Source organism: Chamaea fasciata, unplaced genomic scaffold (assembly GCF_029207755.1).
Source record: "Chamaea fasciata isolate MVZ Bird 193981 ecotype frontalis unplaced genomic scaffold, bChaFas1.0.hap1 SCAF_8, whole genome shotgun sequence".
NCBI lineage: Eukaryota > Metazoa > Chordata > Aves > Passeriformes > Sylviidae > Chamaea > Chamaea fasciata.
In genome coordinates this window covers 19392793-19412836 of record NW_027094093.1, presented here as the reverse complement: position 1 = coordinate 19412836, position 20044 = coordinate 19392793, and the positions used below count along the sequence as shown (strand labels likewise).

Sequence of the window (20044 nt, the reverse complement as noted above, 5' to 3'; positions counted from 1 at the left end):
AAAATGCCTGCACTTTTCCTATCTGGAATTGTGCAATATTGTATGTAATGTATATTGCCTTGGTATTTAGGCCTTAAAAGTTTGTAACTGCAAGATGCCAAATTTCAGACTCCCCGAGGTAAACAGATTCTTGGTTTGCTAGGTGCTGAGACTGACAGAAAACTCTCTTTGTGTGAGAAATGATCAGTACAAGAAGTAAAAATTCATGTCCTAATTTGTGGCACATAAAGCATTTAACACCAAGTTACTAACAGAAGTGTTAAAATAAAGTTCAGTTCCTATGTCGCTTTTCAGATCCTGTCATCTTTGGCTATGTAAAGATCAGGGTTAAAGCTACTGTTGCTGGAAAGTTTGGAATATAGACTGAATAAGGTGAAAATGAGGTGACAGCTGGTAATCATTCTTCTTCAATGATGCAGTGATTGTTCATGGAGCAGTAGCAACATGAGTCTGCTAATTTCACACTCTTTGAGCCAAGTGCTTAGTGTCAAAACCAGCACCAGTCAGTAATGCAAATTGCTGTGATGGAGCAGCTTCCCAGCCTCTCAGACTCCCCCAGTAGAATTCTCTGCATATGCATTTCTTTTGAAACATTATAGATCCTGTTAATAAATGTTGAAAAGATGCAGTGCTACTAGTGCCTGATGAGGCTTTTGAAAGACTTAAAGAAGTTTGTTTACCCTGTTCTTCAGTTGTTCCAGGAGTCAAAAGTAGGAAAAATACAGCCATTTGCCTTCCAGATTCAAGGTGATTTGGAAGAAAGTTAGAAACCATCTTGTGGGAAGGTTATGTTGAAGAGGAGTTGATTTTGAAAATACCTGTGAAAACAGAAGATAGGGCAAAAAAACTATGTTTATTAAATCAGATATAGCAGATTTTTACATAGTGAGTGGGGCAAAGACCGAAATGGTTATATTGACATTAGTAAGAGTCTCTGAGAAAAAGGAAAACGATATTTAAATATAAAATCAGAGCAAGTATCAGGGCTGATTTTATAGACACACATGCAAAGAATTAGTAAAAGCTGAGAAACTACTAAGGATAAAACTGAAGTTTATCTTATCAGTTCATTTCTTTCAGTGCTTCTTTATAGCAGTTAATCGACTGATGGACAATCAGCGCGTTTCAGCCGCTGAGAGGTGACTGCTGGCCAGCTGTCTCTGCTGCTGATAGCAGAGTAGGATCCTTTTCTGGTCCGTAGGGGATAGTTAAGGACTGGAAGCCTGATCACATGGGACAAGTGAGAGCTTGCCTCATCTCTGTCAGATGGGCAGACTTTCCTAGTCTAATTATTAAGGGAGGAAAGTTCCTCAAGCCTCACAGTACCTGGGCTCTGTATTTGGTTCAACACCTCAGCGTGCTGAACTTCCGTCATGCCTTCTGTAAGGAGAATGGTTGTTTATTTTCATAACCTCTCATTAAAAAGCAAATTTTGTTGCTTCTTATCCTAGAAACCCCAGTGCTTTCATAAAAATCAGAAGTGTGAGATACCAAGAAACCTTGTAAATCTTCTGATCAATTTCTCTGTTCCTCAATTTATTCAGTATTTATCCTACCTCCTGGTTTCCTTTGGTGATCTACAATGATATTATGATCCTGATTCTACATGAGGTTGCCCTAGACTTTATTTCTGTGCCTATCTGTGCCTGTAATATGTAATCCTGGATCCCAATGGGAGGGCTGCTCTTCTCCTTTGAGTATTTAGTCTTCAGAATGAATCGGGTTTGTATGCATTTAGTGTGCATAAAAGCTTTTCCTGGACAGGAAACATTTTTTTCAAAAATCATAATATCTCCTCAGCTTAGTTCCACTATTCTTTGCATACTGTCTCACTGTTTAAACTGCAGTCTTGCCGGACTAATACACAAATCCTTTCTCTCACAACCCTCAGCCTTATTCAGTAACTGCTTGTTGTACAGTGAAATAATGGTACTGATACACTGATACTGTATTTACTTTTTCATTATTCAGTCCTTTCTCCCCTTAGGTATTTCTACTTAAAATAATGCTTGAAGTAAACCTTACAAAAATAAATTTTAAAATTTTGTGAGTTTAAGTGTATATTGCAACCTTTTTATGCCTTTGTCCTAAGTGCAGTATGTATCACTTTCTGTGGTGGAGCTTTATAACTGCTCACAGGTGTAAAAAATTCAAGATAAAACTATAGAAATAATTATGGTATTCAGGTACCCAAACCTAGAGACAGTCTATGGAAATAAAGGATGTAGATATCCTCAAAATGTTATTAATTGTCATTTTCTTACCATTTCATCCCACTATATGCTTCCTACCTAATTTAGTATTTTTTCTGATTATTCTTTTCTGCTTTTTTTTTTTTTTGGAATGGTATAAATTCTAATGTCTATAAGTTTTTCCCTGTTTTTATAAGATGTATTCTAAATGTTTTATTATGGCTACAGTTAATTGAAAAATAGGAGAAGACTGTAACTGAATATATCTGTCCCTGGCTCCTCACCCCACTGTCCCACAAGGAAAGAAAGTAAAGCTTCTGATTCTTTAAAATTATGGCTAACTCAAAGGGAAATTGTGATTAAAGAAGTTGTTTTGGGAGTGATTTTATTTTAATACATTCTGTGTTGGATTCTTGTTTAAATTAGACACATTTTCTTTTTGAGGCCTGTTTTCCTTGCCTGGGCTGTGCTAAGTGGTCAACAGTGAGAGTGTAAGGCCCCATAGAATTTCCAGGTGTTGGTAATATTGCAAACATTGGAGCCACTCTGGTGGGGTGCTAAGTGTTCTTGTGCACTTATTCAGTAAAAGTTGGGGACATTCAGATCTGTGCTGCAGAGCCAGTTTCAGTTTCTGCAAAATCTTTCTGATTCAAAACTATGTTTTTTAGCTTTTAGGGGATATGTTGTTCGTAAAAACTACACAAGATTGAAAAACAGCGCTGAGTGTGTAGCAGATCCTCAGCTTACAGGCAGCTGCTCTACTTCTGAGTTTGGCTGTGAAGAAGACTGGTAAGTTGAATCCTGTGCTGTCTATTCTTTAATAAAAGTGATTTCCCACACAATAAGATCTGAAAGGAGCAGGTTTGTCATTATGATTCAGCCAGCTCTTAGAAAATCTGCTATATTCTGAGGATGACCACCTGTAGGTTAGCAAGCTCTCCCTCCAGTTTAGTCATCTCAGTGATCTCCCAATTAGTGGAAAGGTGCTGTTTGCTCTGGGTTGCTGTGCTGGTTTTGTGCACTTCTCTTAAGTACTCAGAATACTGTAGTGTGCAGACAGAATTGTAAGTGCTCAGCATTTCAACATTCACTTCAGTGCATGTTATTAAATGTCGAAGAGTAGAAAGTTACCCTTCTGTGCCTATAAAGCTCCATGCAGACCAGCAACAAGACAGGGAAAAGAGCTGTCAAGAGCAGATGGACAAATCACTGACAGAAAGCCTAGGAATGCTGTAAACCATAGTGGTGCTCTCTTTCTTGAAGAGAAAAGGTATTTTACTACTTTAGGCAATGGATTCACTCCAGACAGATCTTCCCATGACACTTCCTTAGGTATGAGAGACAAAAGGGATCTGTTACATCTGACTCACCACCATTGTTCTGAGTGGCTGCATTTGCAGGACTAATCCCTTTCATTAGTGTAAGTGACTGAGAGTTACAAGATCTCCCCTGCTGAAACCATTCTGGAGAAGTTAAGGGTTATTTCTTTTTCCATGTATGCTCATAGCATTGAGTTTTGTTAAATTCCATGCTAACTCTGCTCTATGCCCTAGAGCATTATTATAGAACTTTGTTCAGTTGTAACCACCTGCATTCTTGCAGGTTAATAGTGCTTCAGAATCTTTCCCTTGAATCAGGTATTCTGTTTCAGCAAGAAAAAGGTTCAGGCCATTGGGCAAGGACTAAATAAATAAATAAATGGGTTTGGTAATGATTTTCAGGGTAAAGAACAAGCCACTGCATTTTACCATCATAGCTCAGTTTTGGGGTTGCTTGACTGCTCACTGGGGAGTGAGATTCCTAATTTATGTTTCCCTTCATGTGCATGCAGCACCTTCTGTTTAAGTCTTTAAGGGGTGTGTATCTTCTGATCTCTTTAGGACTATTGATGACCACGTGTTCATTTTTCTCCAGTCTGCACTGATGGTTGAAAGCAAGAGCTAATAACATCTCTATTGTCAGTTTTCTTTGGCATCCAGAATTATAATTATTTACAATGTAAATAGGCTTTTTCATCTGGATTTATTTGGAGGCACAGAGACTCTTTAAACTTTTTTATTAATTTATTTCATGTATAGGGATGGTTTTCTTCCATTTTTGCGTTAAAATGTCTCTGGAATTCTTTGTTACTCACCCAACAAATGTATTTGGATTTGGTTCAACTTGGCTTAATTGTACATTTTTGAGACTCAGAGATTTTATGGTTTGGTTATTGCTGGGGTGATTTTGGGCTCTGTGAAGCACGTATATACAGCCCTTAAAGACATTTAGCCACCAAACTTCACTGAAATCAGTGTCTAAATGCATCGAGGTATCTGACCTGAAGATGCCCATGTAAAATACATTGGCAATTCAGTCCTGGTTGCAGTTTACAGTCAGTTAGATAAATAAGTTCTTCTTTTGCCTGTAGTTGGGAAACTGTCATTACTGCTGGCAGTTCTTTATTTAACCCAAACAAAAACTGCACATTATTTGCAGCAATGACCTCAGGTTCCAGTGGTTTCAGCAAGGTTTGAAAATGTCAGTATTTCACAGGTAATGTTCAGAGCCCTGGGACTAAATCCAGTAACTTAGTTCCCATAAATCAAGCATCAGTTTTTCATGTAGCTGTTACTGGGCTGTTGTTTTAAGCACACGGCTGTTCAGTCATAGAAGAAACTTGTAGGAAACAGAAAGGTGCAGATACTTAACACAGTAGGTGGTAATCTGACCCTGGAGAAGGCAGCATCACTGTGGCTTCATGTACTGTGGAATAAAGTATGGAAAATAAGATACTATTTTCTCTTCATTTTCTTTCATTTCTTCTAATTTCTTTTTTTTTAAATTTCTTTTCCTTTTTTTCCCCTAACTGGTAGTTTTAGAAAATGAGAAATGAGCTTAAAGGTACTAGGGATCAGAAAGAAAAAATGACACACAGTTCTATGTATGCAGAGGAGTATAACTTTGCAGTTAAATGTATGGCAACCTGCTGCTTTTTTAAAGATCCGTTTAAAAACTGAGTTATAGTGTTATATGTAAAGCACTCAGTTTTACTAAGTCATGAATTTCAAAGTGTTCAGAAGAAATGAGCACTGTAAAAAATTAATTCCGTAGAAGAAATTGAATCTCTGCACCTAGTTTATGCTCTTCAGTCAGTGAATGCAGGACATAAGCAAACTGAAGCTAATAAATGACATGGCTTACTAATTAAATGCACACATTTGTTCATTTAGCATTACATATTAAAATGTTTCATGCATTTATATGCTTGACTTGGTAATCAAGTCAAATGCAAAGCTGATGTCGCAGGTAACTAAGGATGCATTGAGAGTTGGCAAATATCTCTGGTCGGAGTAGAAATAGATAATGTAAATGTTAGCAGGGAAGTGGCTTTGTCTCATTGAAAAAATGTTTTTCCATTCAGTTCCACAAAGCTATGGAACTGTCTGTGACTCTACTGAAACAGGATCCTGGGAATAATTGTGCACCTGGGAAGCTGACACTAAATTTTAGTTATTCTTCAAAAACTCTGCATGTATGAAACACTTGCCAAGCCTTTTCTTGATATCATCAGCTGCTGAGAGGAACCTACAGGCCTGCGTGGCATCAAGGAACTGAATCACAATCAAACCTTAAAAGGGGCAGTTATTTTAAAGTCAAACATGATCAAAACATGAGTCAAACATGGTTCAAATGAGTAAAGTGGAAATCTTTCTGAGCCAATTTTACAACAGCTGAATAGCAGATTTACCGTTCTGTATAGAGCTGAATAGGCAGCAGAGAAGGGAGGAGTGTGATGGGGTCTCCTCTCTCACAAGGAGAGCGTGGACACCAACCCTACTTAATGTCTGCCTCCATCTTGCTATTGATCATTGCAGAAATCAAAAATGCTACATTTTGCAATGGCATAGCTAAAATTCCAAGTTAGTATTAGGGATCTTTTGAGCTAATTAAGAATAATTTATGGAGAAGTGAGAAGTAATTTTCTAAAGCATCATGTGATTTGAACTTGTTAGATTGACAGATCTCTAGTGAATATATTTTTCATAAATGTTATTGCCTAGCAGGATAATCTACAGTTCAGTGACTAAGGACCTTAATCTATGCTACCTTAATCTATTCTTGTTCAGACAGAGCTATGACTCTTAAATATCTTTAAATCCCTTTAGAACCCCATGAAAGTATCTGTAACCTGCACGTTCCACCATCGTCATCTTTTCCATTTCCTTCCCAAAGGAAAATTATGTTAAGTAATACTGATCTGATACTTCCCCTGGAAAACACTTACTGTATTGTTAATTTTTTTTCCTCTGACTCACTGTACTATAGCTCAATGTCTGCTAACCATCACAATAGAAGTTAGCTACATGTACACGAGCAGTGCCATTATACTGTGTTGTAATAGAAGAAAGCATTGTTTCCAAATATTGACTTTGTTACACATCGGTTTGGTCTGTGACTTTAACTGTGTGTCAGTGAGTATCCCTCGCTCCTTGGTGTCCTTTGGAGCTCTTTGTGTTAAGAGTAGAACATACCTGTCATCAACACCAGTTCACACTCTTGTACTGAGTTCACTGTGATTTTTTTTTTTACTTGTATCTTTCTCTTTTTAACTCTTTGGTATCTTATTCAGGCTTTGGTCAGCTTAGGTTCTCAAAAAACATTATTTTTAGTAAAATTTGTGACATTCACATGAACCTTATAGGATCAAGATTGTATAATAGAGTCTGTACAAAGCTACTCAGGCACACCAACTTAGATGTTTAAAAAATTATAGACAGTAATTATCGGCATTTTTCTTTTCTAGAGAATGAATGCATGTGAAAGTCAAGTTCTAGAGATGGGTCTCTTTGTGCTCTCTAATGGCTTGAGTGATGAAGCAGAATCTGATTACAAAATTTGTATCAGTACTAAGTGAGTGGTGGTGCAAGGGCTTGAGAGGCTAGGATTTAAATTAGAAACAGTTACATGAGATGTAATGAGCCATAATATGAAAGTCAGTAGTGCTCCAAAGTTTACATTGGGAACTTTACTAGCAGTGAGGATACATTCAACTCACATGTGCATCTTAACATTTTCTCTTCACTATCAAGACACGGTTAAGGCAGTATGTTAGAGACCGCCCTTGAAGAAAACCAGCAGGTCCTTTGGCAACAAAAATGATCACATATCTCAATAAAGCATGGTAAAAGAAGATGTCTAAGGGAGATAAAAAACTAAGGGTCATATGATATTGTTTCTCCAATCATGAAAGGCTGATGTGAAAACAAACTGTTCTCTGTTGAGAATCAAGAAAGAAATAATGGGCTTGCATGGCAGCACTAGAATGTTAGGTTAGATGTCAAGAAAAGCTTGCTGATGTTAAGCTGAGTTAAACCCTGTGTAGGTTATCTTGGGGAGTTTTGACAGCTCCATTGCTGCAGGTTTTTAAAATCAGGTTAAGCAAATGTATGAGGGTTTTAGGTGTAGCTGACTGTTCTCTGTAAATGGGGGTGACTTAGATTTCTCAAGATTTTTTTATGATTTGTAAATACGCAGTGACTTCTTGAACGGTAACATATCTGTGCCAGTGGGTTTGGCATTGCAAGCCAGCTTTTATAGCATTGTAGTGCCACCAGCTGTTGCTGCATCAGTGTGGGGAGTAAGTAGAGAAATCGATTTAGAGGAATTCTCCATGTGTCTGCTTTACTTGCAATGGCATTGTTGCTGTGCCTGAAAAATGAGTGAGGTTCATTTCTCCATGGTTTGCTATAGCGGGAGGCCCACTGAAATAGCATGCAATGTGGATTTACCTGCATGGGCACTGGTGGATTAGCACATAACCACAGCATCCTGTGTATCACTGAGAGGAGAGATTAAACCTTATTTCAGTCACATGAGCACAAATTCATTCAGAAACTGATTTCGTGTGAGTTCTCCTGTTTCATATAAAAGATCTTCTGTCTTTTGCCATGGTTTCTTTGACTTGATCACTTGATTTGCCTGCTTCTCACTAAAGTGAGGTTCACTCTGTCAGTCAATAACAAAACCTTCCAATAATTCTTTTGATTAAAGGAAAGAAGAATAATCACTATGTTGATGTGTTTCTATTCTTCATGGAGGGTTGATTGAAAGAGTCACATCTCTACATTTTAAACCTATCCTTTTTCATCTTCAGAAGAATGCCACTGGGTCCTGGTGATTTATTCCCTACGTCTTTCCCATACTTTCTTCTTGGGTGATTTCAGTTTCTGTCAAGATCACATTGCAATTTCTTGCATAAGTCATCTTATGAGTATGAATTTTCATTTCTTTCTGTAAGAAAAGCTGGTATAAAGACGTTCTTGTTTCCTTAAATAGCATTGCTTTCCTATTTTTAATCATAACAAACATTAAGATTATTGCTTGTGATGGAAATAGGAAGTCTGCAATCCTTGTGGTGTGCAGTAGAATCCATGGGCCAGATTCTGGTATTATGTGAGCTTCTAATTACTTTACCATTCATAAGTTTAGTTACTCAAGATTTTTAAAGGTGTAAATGGGAATTTGGGCACAATTTTCCAGTGTCATCTGGTTTTTCCCTCCCTCCCACCCCTTTGAATTTTTCATCTACCCACGCTGGAAGGATTGAATTTGTTCTTTCTGTAAAAGACTACTTTTGCAAAATGAACTGAATTACCTCTAGTAGAATATCTAGTAGTGTTTCTAACATTTTCAAAAGCATTTAAATAATGAAAGTAAAAGTGCCATTACTTATATTCATACAGGCCAGAGTAAGTCCAACACTAGATATTTTTTCTCCAACATAAGATAATCTCCATTACTAGATTTATGTTACTGTGGTTCAACTGCTTTCAATGGTAGGGATAGCGAGTCTGTACACTGTACAGATGTGTAGACAGACCTTAAGAGTCAATGTTTCTCTCTTTTTCCAATGTTTCTTGCTAATGGAGTGATTTATAGACAGCCTGTATGTGAAGACTGAGGCGTATTGTAGCTCAGTAGCTGAACAGTCAGCAGCAAATTGTTGAGTTGCCTGACTGAAACCAGGCACATGAACCCAGATCTGCAGCCGATACCATGTTTTCAGAAGTGTTCCCTGCCACTTTGATGTTGTGGTGGGTTGACCTTGGCTTGCTGGCAGGTGCCCATGAAGCCCTTCTGCTATTCCCTGTCTTACCAGGGCAGGGGAAGAAAAATGCAGTAAAAAGCTCATGAGTAAGAGCTAGTAATCAAGTGCATACTGCTGGTGGCAACAGTAATTCTCTGGAAGGATGGGCTCTCTTGCAGCAAATACAGCCCAATTTAGGATTTTTTAAATCAGAAACAAGGCATCACTGGGATCTGACATGGAGTTGGGGTTTAAGGGCTTCCAAATTCCAGAGACTAATTTTTTGCTAGCTTAAGCTGTACAGAAGGCAAGTTGCTGATTTTTACCTTTGTGCTTTAAACAATTATGCAAGGTTCTAGTCGTGGCAAGGTTTTGTATTTTTTTAGTAGAAGACAGAGATTATTTTCATGCTGCTTGTTTAAATCCAAATCCAAACCACCACAAAACCTGAATATTTAAATTTAGATGATGATTCTGTCTGGTTTTGGCATTGTAGGCCATTTGCAACATACTGATCTGACAGCAAATTTTGATTTTGATATCCACCACAGTGGTATTTGAGGATTATTCATTGTTTTTACTTTGTATTTGATTTATTTCCAGAAATATTGGGGGAAAGGAGGGTGCATCATCTCAAAAAATGCTTGATAAAATTTTGGGGAAAAGTGGCAAGTTATCCAACCAGTCCCACTAAATAAATTACTATCTAAATAATATATATACAAGATAAATAGTAATAAAGAATGTTAGAGATAAAATAGTATATGCACAAATGTCAAATACAGTCCTAGACATATGTTATACTTTCCACTTTAAGAAGTGTGCTGGTACTAAATGATAATGTATTTCTAAAATTGATCCTTTCATTTCCTCCAAGGAAAACACAAGTTTAAATTCAATTCAAATTTTAGGGAGAGTGGTTTTCTTCTCTTTCTTTGTGTCAAAGAATAAAGGGGAACTTAAATTTCCCTAATCTGACATGCAAGTCCGAAGTTCCCTCATGAAATTACATCACAGAAAAAATGAATGTTTGCCATGCTTATAAACTTCATTCTGTTTTGACAATGAAAAAGTCTTCATTTTTATCCCAGTTTGAAGATCATGAGCATACCAAAAAATTTCTGTGAACCTCATTTTGTTTTAGTCCATAGAATGAAATTGGTAGCATCTTTATTGGTATTGCCTAGCTGAAGATTCTGAAACAAATTTGTCTGGGTGGACTTTACTGTGTAAGAAATGCATTGACTTCAAAGCCCTGACGGCAAGGATCATGGCCTGCAGAAGGTTTTTATGTTACTTTAATCAGCATTAATGAAGTAGGCGTTGGCCTTTAATATTTTTACGGTGACATAATGTGATGGTAAAATAGTAACAGATATAGACAAAGAATCTAAGACATCATACTCCTTGCTCTGTCCTTTACTCAAATGGCTTTAGGAGAACACATGTGTTTCACTTCTTCCTCATCCATCAAATTTTGAGTGTCTAAGTTTGAATTCTGTGAGAACAGCTTTTCACAGAACTGGGAAAAAAATATTTCATATAAAATCTTAGCAAATAAATACATTACTTCAATTTCATTAAACTCTCGTAAACTCATTTTACACAGCTGCACAGACCCACAAATTTTTAATGACAAATTCATTGCTCATTACCTGTTGCTGTGTTTAACAGTATACATTTTCTTATAAGACCCAATGTCACTGGTCTGGTTTTATTTTTCTGATTTGATTGTATGTGTATATTTAGAAATTGGGGGGGGGGGGGGGGGGAAGGGGAAAATCAACAAAAAAAAGTGCGTGTGCCAGTAAACCTTTTATAAAAATGAAGAAATTACAGTGTTTAAACTAATTCTTTTCTTTTTCTTTGCTTTTAGGCAGCAAACCAGTAACCAATCTTCTCCCATTGTGCCTGATTTTCTTGACAAACAAACTGAAAAGGTACTACTGAGTTTATAATCTAAAACAACATCCCATTATAACTTCAAATTCCTGAGTCCACAGTTCTGCAATGTGTTCGTGGCTGCTTGGCATAGCCATCTGAACATGAAACCGTTAGTGATGTTTTGAAGTCTTTGAGACAAAAGCCTGCTTGCTAAGAACTTTAGTTCTGTAGAGAGACAGGGAGGTACAGTGAATAAGAGAATCAAAAGGCTGGAAATTTGCTGCTGAGAATAAATGCTAGCTGCTCCCTGAGGTGATTTGTCTGTGCACTTCACTTTCTACAGATGTTAGAGACTCTTTTTTAGTAAGGACCTGAGGTTCTTTGGTAGCACTTTGATATCCTGCTCGAATTCAATATGTGAAATGGAGGAGTCGCTCTGTGACTTGGAGCACAGCATAGTCTTTGAAGTCTGATCCAATTTTTGCTGCTTACCATTTGATGTTGAAAGGATGAAATGGAGAAAATGTACAGTTTTTGCCAGTAACTCTGCTGAGCATATGTAAGATTAAAAAAACAAAATCCCTTGGATGATGTACTTAGAAATGTTAAGCAGATTAATACCTTCCTATAGCTTTTTTCTAAAGATACAAATTAACTATGAGAGGAAATCAGCATACAGTGCATGCTATGATTTAACTGCATGAGGAAAGGGGATAAATAAGTTAAATGGAAAAAAGTAAACAAATGTTTGTGACATGGGTGCTAAGTCGGTGTTGCTGAAAGCCACAAGAATGTGGTGTAACTTAAATCTAGCATTAGATGTTTCAGAGAGTCTTGGAAAATAACAAGTTCCTCTCTATGAGATCACAGCTGTAAGTTATCATGAGCAAGTGGAATCAATACATTTCTTGTGTGCCTAAACCAGCATTCTTTATTCCAGAATAATTTGGATGAGATTTCTGCTTCTCCATCTATTCTAAAACATTCATTTGAAACTAACGATTCACAATCAGTTAGCCAATCCCAGACAGTTGCAGACCATCAGTTGTCAAGTCTCTTGACATCCAGTACAAAAGGAGGTAAGAAATACAATAAAGTAGCAGAGGTATTTTGTTTACTGCTTGTAACCTACATGTAGCCAGCATGTCTTGCTTTATATATTGATGAGATTATTTAACGATCACTTGAAAGGCAGGAAGCATAAAGGAAAAAACTTCCTCCTACACATTTTCACTCTGGAAATATATGAAAAAGCCCTTAAGTATCTGTATTACAGAGGCAAAAGTAAAATGATTTTTAAAATACACCTTCTATTAAAAGTGTCATTACTAATCTCAAAATACCCTTTTAATGAAATCAAATCTGCCTTCAAGAGCTTCAGCTTTCCTTTGCCTTCCAACCTTAGAAGTGAAAAACGGTAATGGAATCTCTTGTGTTTGGCAGAATGAAAGACCAGTAGTTTGTTCACACATACAAAGATTCAGTCAGCAACACAGGAACATCTGCAATAATTCTACAATCCATGCAGTGCATTTTTAAATTTTGATTTGCTGTTTTGTTATTTTTGTCATGTTCAGTAAGAGTTTAGAAACTTAAAGTGAAACATTCTGACATTTTTTGAGTTTTACCTGGTTTATCTTTGGATATTCCAGGAAACCATTACCTATCAGAACACATTTCTCTTATTATGGGTTTTATAATCATTCTGTCTTTTCAAATCCATGAATACAGACTTTATTACTAGACTGTAGAATAACTTTCACAATTTAAGATCAAATAGGTTGATAATGTGATATCTGTAACCAGAGCCAAAATGTATAAGATAGTATATTAATTTCCAGGTTAATACTGAAAATTAGTTGTTTATAGTGTTGTGCTGGTAATTAACATTACTGTTTATTTATTTAATGGGACACCTTTCATCTCATAAATCTGCAAATGTTTATCTGAATAACTAAGCCCTCATTCTGCAATTTATGTGTTTAAATTTTACAGAGTTCAGTAAAGCAATTTACAATGTAAAGGTAGGAAGATAGGTATTTATAGGGAGATCATTCTGTTACGGGAAATAATGCAAATTCAGTGTTTTTCCTCTTTTAAACAGACATAATATGCTTTCCATGCTAAAAAAAAGACTAGCATTTAAACAGAACAGATTGAGAAATCCATTATTCCCTCTTCATGCATTTCAGTCCATATGGGTTTAGAATCCATGGTGTGGGACTGCAGGGGAAGTTTGCATTACTATCTTAAATTATTGCATGTTAAACAATAAACCTGTCAAACAGAAATATCTTCATTGCAGCAAATCCTCTTGAGGGAAGTAGTCAGGGCCCAAATCCATCATCTTTACTCTCACTGCATATTGTTTGTTACCCTGCAACTGGTCTCCTTGAAATCAAAGACCTTGTGTCTGAGGTAAAATAATTAGAGTAAAACTGGCAGAATTACACCCTTAGCAAACATGATTCAGAGCCATTACCCAGTAATTTAGAGTGTCTTCAAAAATGTGAAATGATAGAAGAATAAAATGTGAAGAGGAGATAAATGCAACATTGATCTGAACTATTGAAGATGCATCTATGTTTAAATGAAGAAGCATGCAAATGGAGAGAACTAAGAAGTTTACTAGTTAAGCATGAAAATATTCAGAGAGATGATGATATAAATCACACTTCAGTGAGTAACTATTAAGGAAGTCAACCTGGTAAAGAATAATGGCTTCTTTGCTTTTAAAAGCACCACTTGCATTCAGAGATGTATATGCTTTCACCTGGTGCTCAGTCTGTATTTAGCCTTAATGTATGAAGTACACTTTTAAACAGATAGTATTCTTACACCAACTGTGAAAACCAAGTGAAATAGGAAATAGCTCTTTGGAATAAGCACGTATAGAAATATGTATTCTTTACAATGTAGGGTGATACTACATAAGCTGTTATTCACACCAGAAAAGCTGCCCACTAGGTGGTCCAAACGATGCAAAGACTGTTATTTTTTATAGTGAAACATTATTCTGCAGTGTCAGAGACTGATTACACTACAGACAGCACTCGTCTGTCAGCTTGGTGGTTCTTGGACCTGAAATGCAGAGGCCAGTGGGGAAGGGAATGTGACAGGTTTCTGCGCTGGTCCATGACCCGGTTATGAAGCAGTGTTGGTGTTTGCTTAAGGAGGAAATCTGTGTGCAGGCTTAAGCACAAAAGAAAGGACGGGCTGCTTATTTGTCTTGAGGCCTTAGTAGGTGAGGCTTTAGTTCAGTCAAGAGGGGACAGAACACGAAAGGACAAAATGGTTGACATGTGTTTGCGTGTTTCTGTATTAATCGAGCAGCCTGTTCTCTCACATCTTGTTATCCGGCTGTCTAATAGCACAGGCTGCCTGTTCTTAATAACAGATCAGCAAAGGAAGAATGGAGAAGGAAATTTCCACAAAAATCATGCAAAAACTATACTCTGTAATTAATACAGAAACAAAAGCCTCTTTTTCACATCAAATCCTTCTCACTGGGTCATAGAAAGACTGAGCAGTATGGCCAAACTGCACGCACAGCAAGGGCATGCATGTGCTATGGTTGTAAAGAGTCACAGGGGTTGCTTTTACACTGCACAGACATTGCCTGCACTCTGCCAGAGCACTGGGTCAAGACCAGTAACAATGCCCAGAATTCCTTCCAGTGTCTCTGCTGTGACACAGTGCCTGGGCAGAGAGTCCAGTCATTAGTAACAATTAAGCTAGAAGTTAATTATTCTAGTCATAGTAAAGTAGTACTGAAGGAATTGAAATAATATAATCTCCAGAGGCCAAGTAGTGGTATTCCCACAGATGAGATAGATAGTGAGAATGTTTGAAATTATTGATGAAAAGTGAGTGCTTCATAGGGAATTGACCAATGGAACTTTGCTTCAAAGGTAAATGTGACAGATTTTCTGAGATGCAGAGGAAATACGTTTGCACAAGGAAAGCTAATAGTATCTCTGCTTTGACCAAATGATCACATGATTTTTTATGCTTAGCAGAGACATTTTGAACAAGTGGGAAAATACACAAAGAATCTCTGGCTGTGGACATTCTCTCATGGGAGAACAATGTGACTTATGGATATGTTCAGTTTATGCCTTGTGCCCCACACTGCAATGCTGAAACTTCGTGATAGGTAGAGAAATTTGCCAGGGTTCTGCAAGATCTGGAAGTATAGTCTTCAGCATTGCCTATAGCCACAGTCTGAAGCAGTGAATAGTCCATTTCAGTATAGCCTTTGATTTTAGATTCTTTAATCTTTTATATTTTCAAAACTAGTGGAAATTAGGGCTTGGCTTGTTTCAAGCTGGAGTCCCATTAGTCACTGACCCATTTTTAATGTTTTTCTTGCAATATGTATATTTTTTTATGTTGGTAATTTTTTTTCTTCCTTGGTGGTAAACCAGTCATGAAATGAGATTTGCTGAATGTAGCTGTGTTGAGTTTGGAGAAACGTATGAAGTCACTGGGTTTTGTATTGATGGAGGACAAGCAGATAATTAAATATGTCAAGTTACTGCTTGATGGGGAGGAAGGCTGCTGCCCACCTGAGAAAGTACTGTGGACAAGTTTTAGTAGGGGCATTGTGAACATGAGAGACATTATTCCCAAAATGTTACTCTCTGGTTGTCATTACACAGATGATATTTACAGGTTCATCACCCTAATCAGGAAATTTAAAATAATGATGACTTCATTAAAAGTCAGGACTTAACTCCAGTTTTAAAGAAGTGATCCAACTTTAATACTAAGAGGCATGATTGTGTTAAAATACCCAAGCCAAAAAGAACATTGGCCTGGATGTTTGTTTTTTGCTTCAGAGTACAGGTTCCTTTGTGCTAGACTTCGTTACTGAAAGTACTTTAAACTGCCTCAATCTAAATGATTGATTCAATGTCTTGTGCTTGCAAGTGAAAGTTGCTTAAATATAGAGAAGTGTGTTACACTACATGGTATTTAACATTGTAGCAGAGTTTTAACTCTGATCTCATTTCATTCCTATTTTTACATTTTTTTGAATAACGTTAACAGCTGTGGCAAAGCAATAATCAGTAGTGACTTGGAAATGGGGGCACCTTTTATCCTTGGATTCACAGGAATTCAATATCCCAGCACGACTGTAATAGGTATTATAGTAAAGAACGGGCAGTATCTCACGCGAAACATAGTGTCAAGATCTGGGTGCTTTGTAACCAAAGATGCCACTTCACTTTGTGCAGCTAGAGAGAGATCAATCCAAGCCATTCCGCTGTTCGTGAAACTCAGCTTCCTGTTTGATTTCCTTATAACAAACCTTCCTCTCCAAGTGAAAACAAAACCACTGCTACATGATGTAGTGTGAAATACTGCATGGGCTTTTGACTCGTTGTCACTAGCAGATGGGATGATACTGACACATGAATGCCATTCATTTCAGAATCCCATCATTCAGAAATTTAAAGGAAATAATTTGTAATCAATTTAAAATTACTTTTGGTTGTTCAAACAAGAGTTTTGTTTCATCATTTTTAAGCTCTCCACTGAGACTAATCTTACACTGAGGGAATATAAAGCCTGAAAAACTTGACTCTAGTCAGTAAAATCATAACAGTGAGCAGAATTGGGTCTCTTGGTTATAAAAAATTGATGTGAAAAGTTTTCTACATATCTGGGGTTTAGAGGAGTTTGGGGCAGAATATTTGGGGTTTTTTCAGGTGATTTTTTTTTTGAGTGGGTCAGGTTTAAGTTGGTCATTTTTTTGCAAATAAAATAGCGTGATCAGAGGACAGTTTGACTGTTACAAGAAACTCTAAAAAGGCCAAGATAGTGTTACATAGTATGAGCTGATTGTGCTGAGCATGCTGTAGCTCTGTGTGAGGCCTGTGAGATCTCCACAGTATTCTCCTACAACATACCACACCATAACAAACAAATTACTATTAGCCATGTTGCAGCTAAAGGCTCCATCAGAGGAGTTGGTGATGTGGTATGTTGTATAATGAATTTCCAGTGAAAAGGTCCTGCTAGTGTTCTGTAGCTTTTGAAGCAAAATCTGACTGGGCAAATGCAGGAGAAAAAGTAGCTTCTTCTTTTTTTTTTTTTCTTTTTTTTTTTTTTTTTTTTTTTTTTTTCCTAAAAGATTATCACTGGATTACTGATCTCATCACACCTGGGATAAATTTTTTGGGCCTTAGTAAATGGAAATCATGTTTCCAGATCATTCATTTTATCTTGCAAATGTATAAATTAAAATCCTCATAAGAAAATAATTTTTAGGATGTCTCTTGGGAAAATAAGCTGGAAATAAAGCTATGTCTCAAAGCAATATAATTGTTAAGAACTGCCTGGATAGCTGGGCTCGGAGAGTGGTGGAGAATGGTGCTGCATCCACTTTGTGTCCGGTCAGTAGTGGTGTCCCCCAGGTGTAGTGTTGGCTCCAGTCCTATTTAATATCTTTACTGGTGGTCTAGAAGAGAAGATGGAGTCTACCATGAGCAAATTTGCAGACAACACCAAGTTCAGTCAGAGTGTTGATCTGCTGGAGGGTAGGAAGGCCCTGCAGAGGGACCTGGACAGGCTGGATCGAAGGGCCAGACCAAAGAGCATGACGTTCAACATGACCAGCTGCTGGGTCCTGCACACTGGCCACAACAGCCCCGTGCAGTGCTGCAGGCTGGGGACAGAGCAGCTGGAAAGTGGCCCAGTGGGAAAGGACCTGGGGGTGCTGGTTGGCAGCAGCTGAACATGAGCCAGCGTGTGCCCAGGTGGCCAGAAGGCCAGAGACATCCTGGCCTGGATCAGAAACAGTGTGACCAGCAGGGCCAGGACAATGACTGTCCCCCTGCACTCAGCACTGGTGAGGTCACAGCTCAAGGGCTGTGTCCAGTTCTGGGCCCCTCAGTTCAGAAAGGACATTGAGGTGCTGGAGTGTATCCAGAGAAGGGCAATGAAGCTGGTGAAGGGTGTGGAGCACAAGTCCAATGAGGAGCAGCTGAGGGAGTTGAGGGTGTTTAACTTGGAGAAGAGGAGGCTCAAGAGAACCTCATCACTTTCTATAACTCACTGAAAGGAGGGTGTAGCCAGGTGGGGGTCAGCCTCTTCTCCCAGGTAACCAGCAACAGGACTAGAGGTCATAGTTTTAAGCTGTACCATTGAAGGTTTATGTTGGACATTAAAAAGAATTCTGAACTTATTCACCCTTTGATGGTTTCTGTTAAATCTTTTGCTGCTCTGCAATGGCATGATATGCAGCCTCAATTTTGCCAAAGTATCAGACCAACAAATCTGAAAAGAAATTGGACTGTTCATAAATTTTTCTTTACTGCACAGCTTCTTAATTGTTTTTTTCCCCTCCAACAGGCAAAGACACAAACAGTGGCAAGTGATAAATACAAGCTTTGATTTGTTAAACACATGTTAGCTCTATGTTTAGCCCTAGGCAGTGAATTTCATTATAGGCTGGTTTACTTCTGGATTGGTTATTGTGATTGCTTCCAATGCAAAAAGATTTGACCTGCAGCCATGACTGATTAGTATCAGAGGTGAGAGATAAAATAAGATGCAAGTAAACTGCACAGATAAATTGCAATAGGGTTCTCCAGAGACAACTCAGTACTTGTTCTATGTAAAACAAGTTGCAATTCAGCTTGTAATTACTGCGTTGCAATAAAAACAGACTGCAGAACTCTCTCATTGAAATATCAAAAATATAGTAAGAAATCCAAGAAATTTAGTGACGTTGAATAATAAATACATGATAATGCTGTGCCAAAACCCTGTCGGTTTTAATAGGGGTTCAGTTTCTCCTCTTAACACATAATGTCCACTGATCCAAGCTGCTGTTCACCTGCTCTTCATCTTCGTTTCCTGTCCACAACATACAGTTTGTTTGAATACTTCTTTTTGCTGTGTCTTTGTTGGTAGTTAAGTTTTTCATCACGCAGTGCTTCACTGTCCTGCTGTTATTGTTTGAAAAATCTTTTTAAGTATTCTCTATCAGCCCTATTTTTGTGGTTTTGCCACAGTTACTGGTGCTCTGAATCAGCAGCATATTTCAGATGACTGATATGCTCTGGCATATAGTGTGGTTCCTAATTCATTACTCTTCTATTTCTAAAAAAACCACACCACTTTATCTAAGTAAACTTTGTTAGAGTAAGTACAGTATGTACAGAGCTTTGAGAGTGCACACAAAGCAAAAATAACTCTAGTAATATTTTCACTGTGGCTTTTTTTTTTTCAGATTGCAGAATTTTTAAACTTTTTCTTATGTCAGAAAACTTTAGATAATTTCTTTTTTTCTGGGTATTTTGTAAGAAAAACGCTAAGGCAGTAATTGTTTGCTTTATAGAGCTATGATTTAATCTGCTAGCTGTATGTTACCAAACAATTTCTCAGTGTTTGCTGGTATTTAAAAATCTGAATTCACTCTGATGAATTCCCACAGCTGAGTAGTAATAGCTGAATTTCAGAACATATTTCTAGGAGACACTGTATGCTTTCACAAATTATTTTTATAGTTCTTCATAAATACTGTGAAGAGATAGCATGCTGGTAAAAGCAGTAACATAATTAATGCGATGTTGCAGAATGTTATGTGAGGTGCGTGAGATAGTTCAGAAAGTACCGTAACAAATTAACTTCTTACATATTTTGTATGGGTTTGGATTTTTTTCCTCTGTTCTAAATTTATTATTCTAGTGGATTGTGATTAGCTGCCAAAAATCATATACCCAAACCATGGCATATAATTTGCAAGGTTGATCAATGCAAATGAAAAAAAAATCCAGAACATCTCTGACAAATAAAGGATAGATACTGAGGACAGAATGTTTGCAACTACGTATGTGAAGATGTAAATACTACAAGTTACTCATAGATACAGTTTGATAAATAGGTA

General features: G+C 37.4%; 1 protein-coding gene across 1 annotated transcript in view; it reads left to right on the top strand.

Moving 5' to 3' along the window:
• MYO3B (myosin IIIB) overlaps positions 1–20044 on the top strand; it is a 194985-nt gene that overhangs the window by 139189 nt on the left and 35752 nt on the right. Inside the window, exons 33-35 of the mRNA XM_066189973.1 lie at positions 2861–2981; positions 11138–11201; positions 12086–12224. Coding sequence (XP_066046070.1) covers positions 2861–2981; positions 11138–11201; positions 12086–12224 — 324 coding nt within the window. The remainder of the gene's footprint in view (positions 1–2860; positions 2982–11137; positions 11202–12085; positions 12225–20044) is intronic.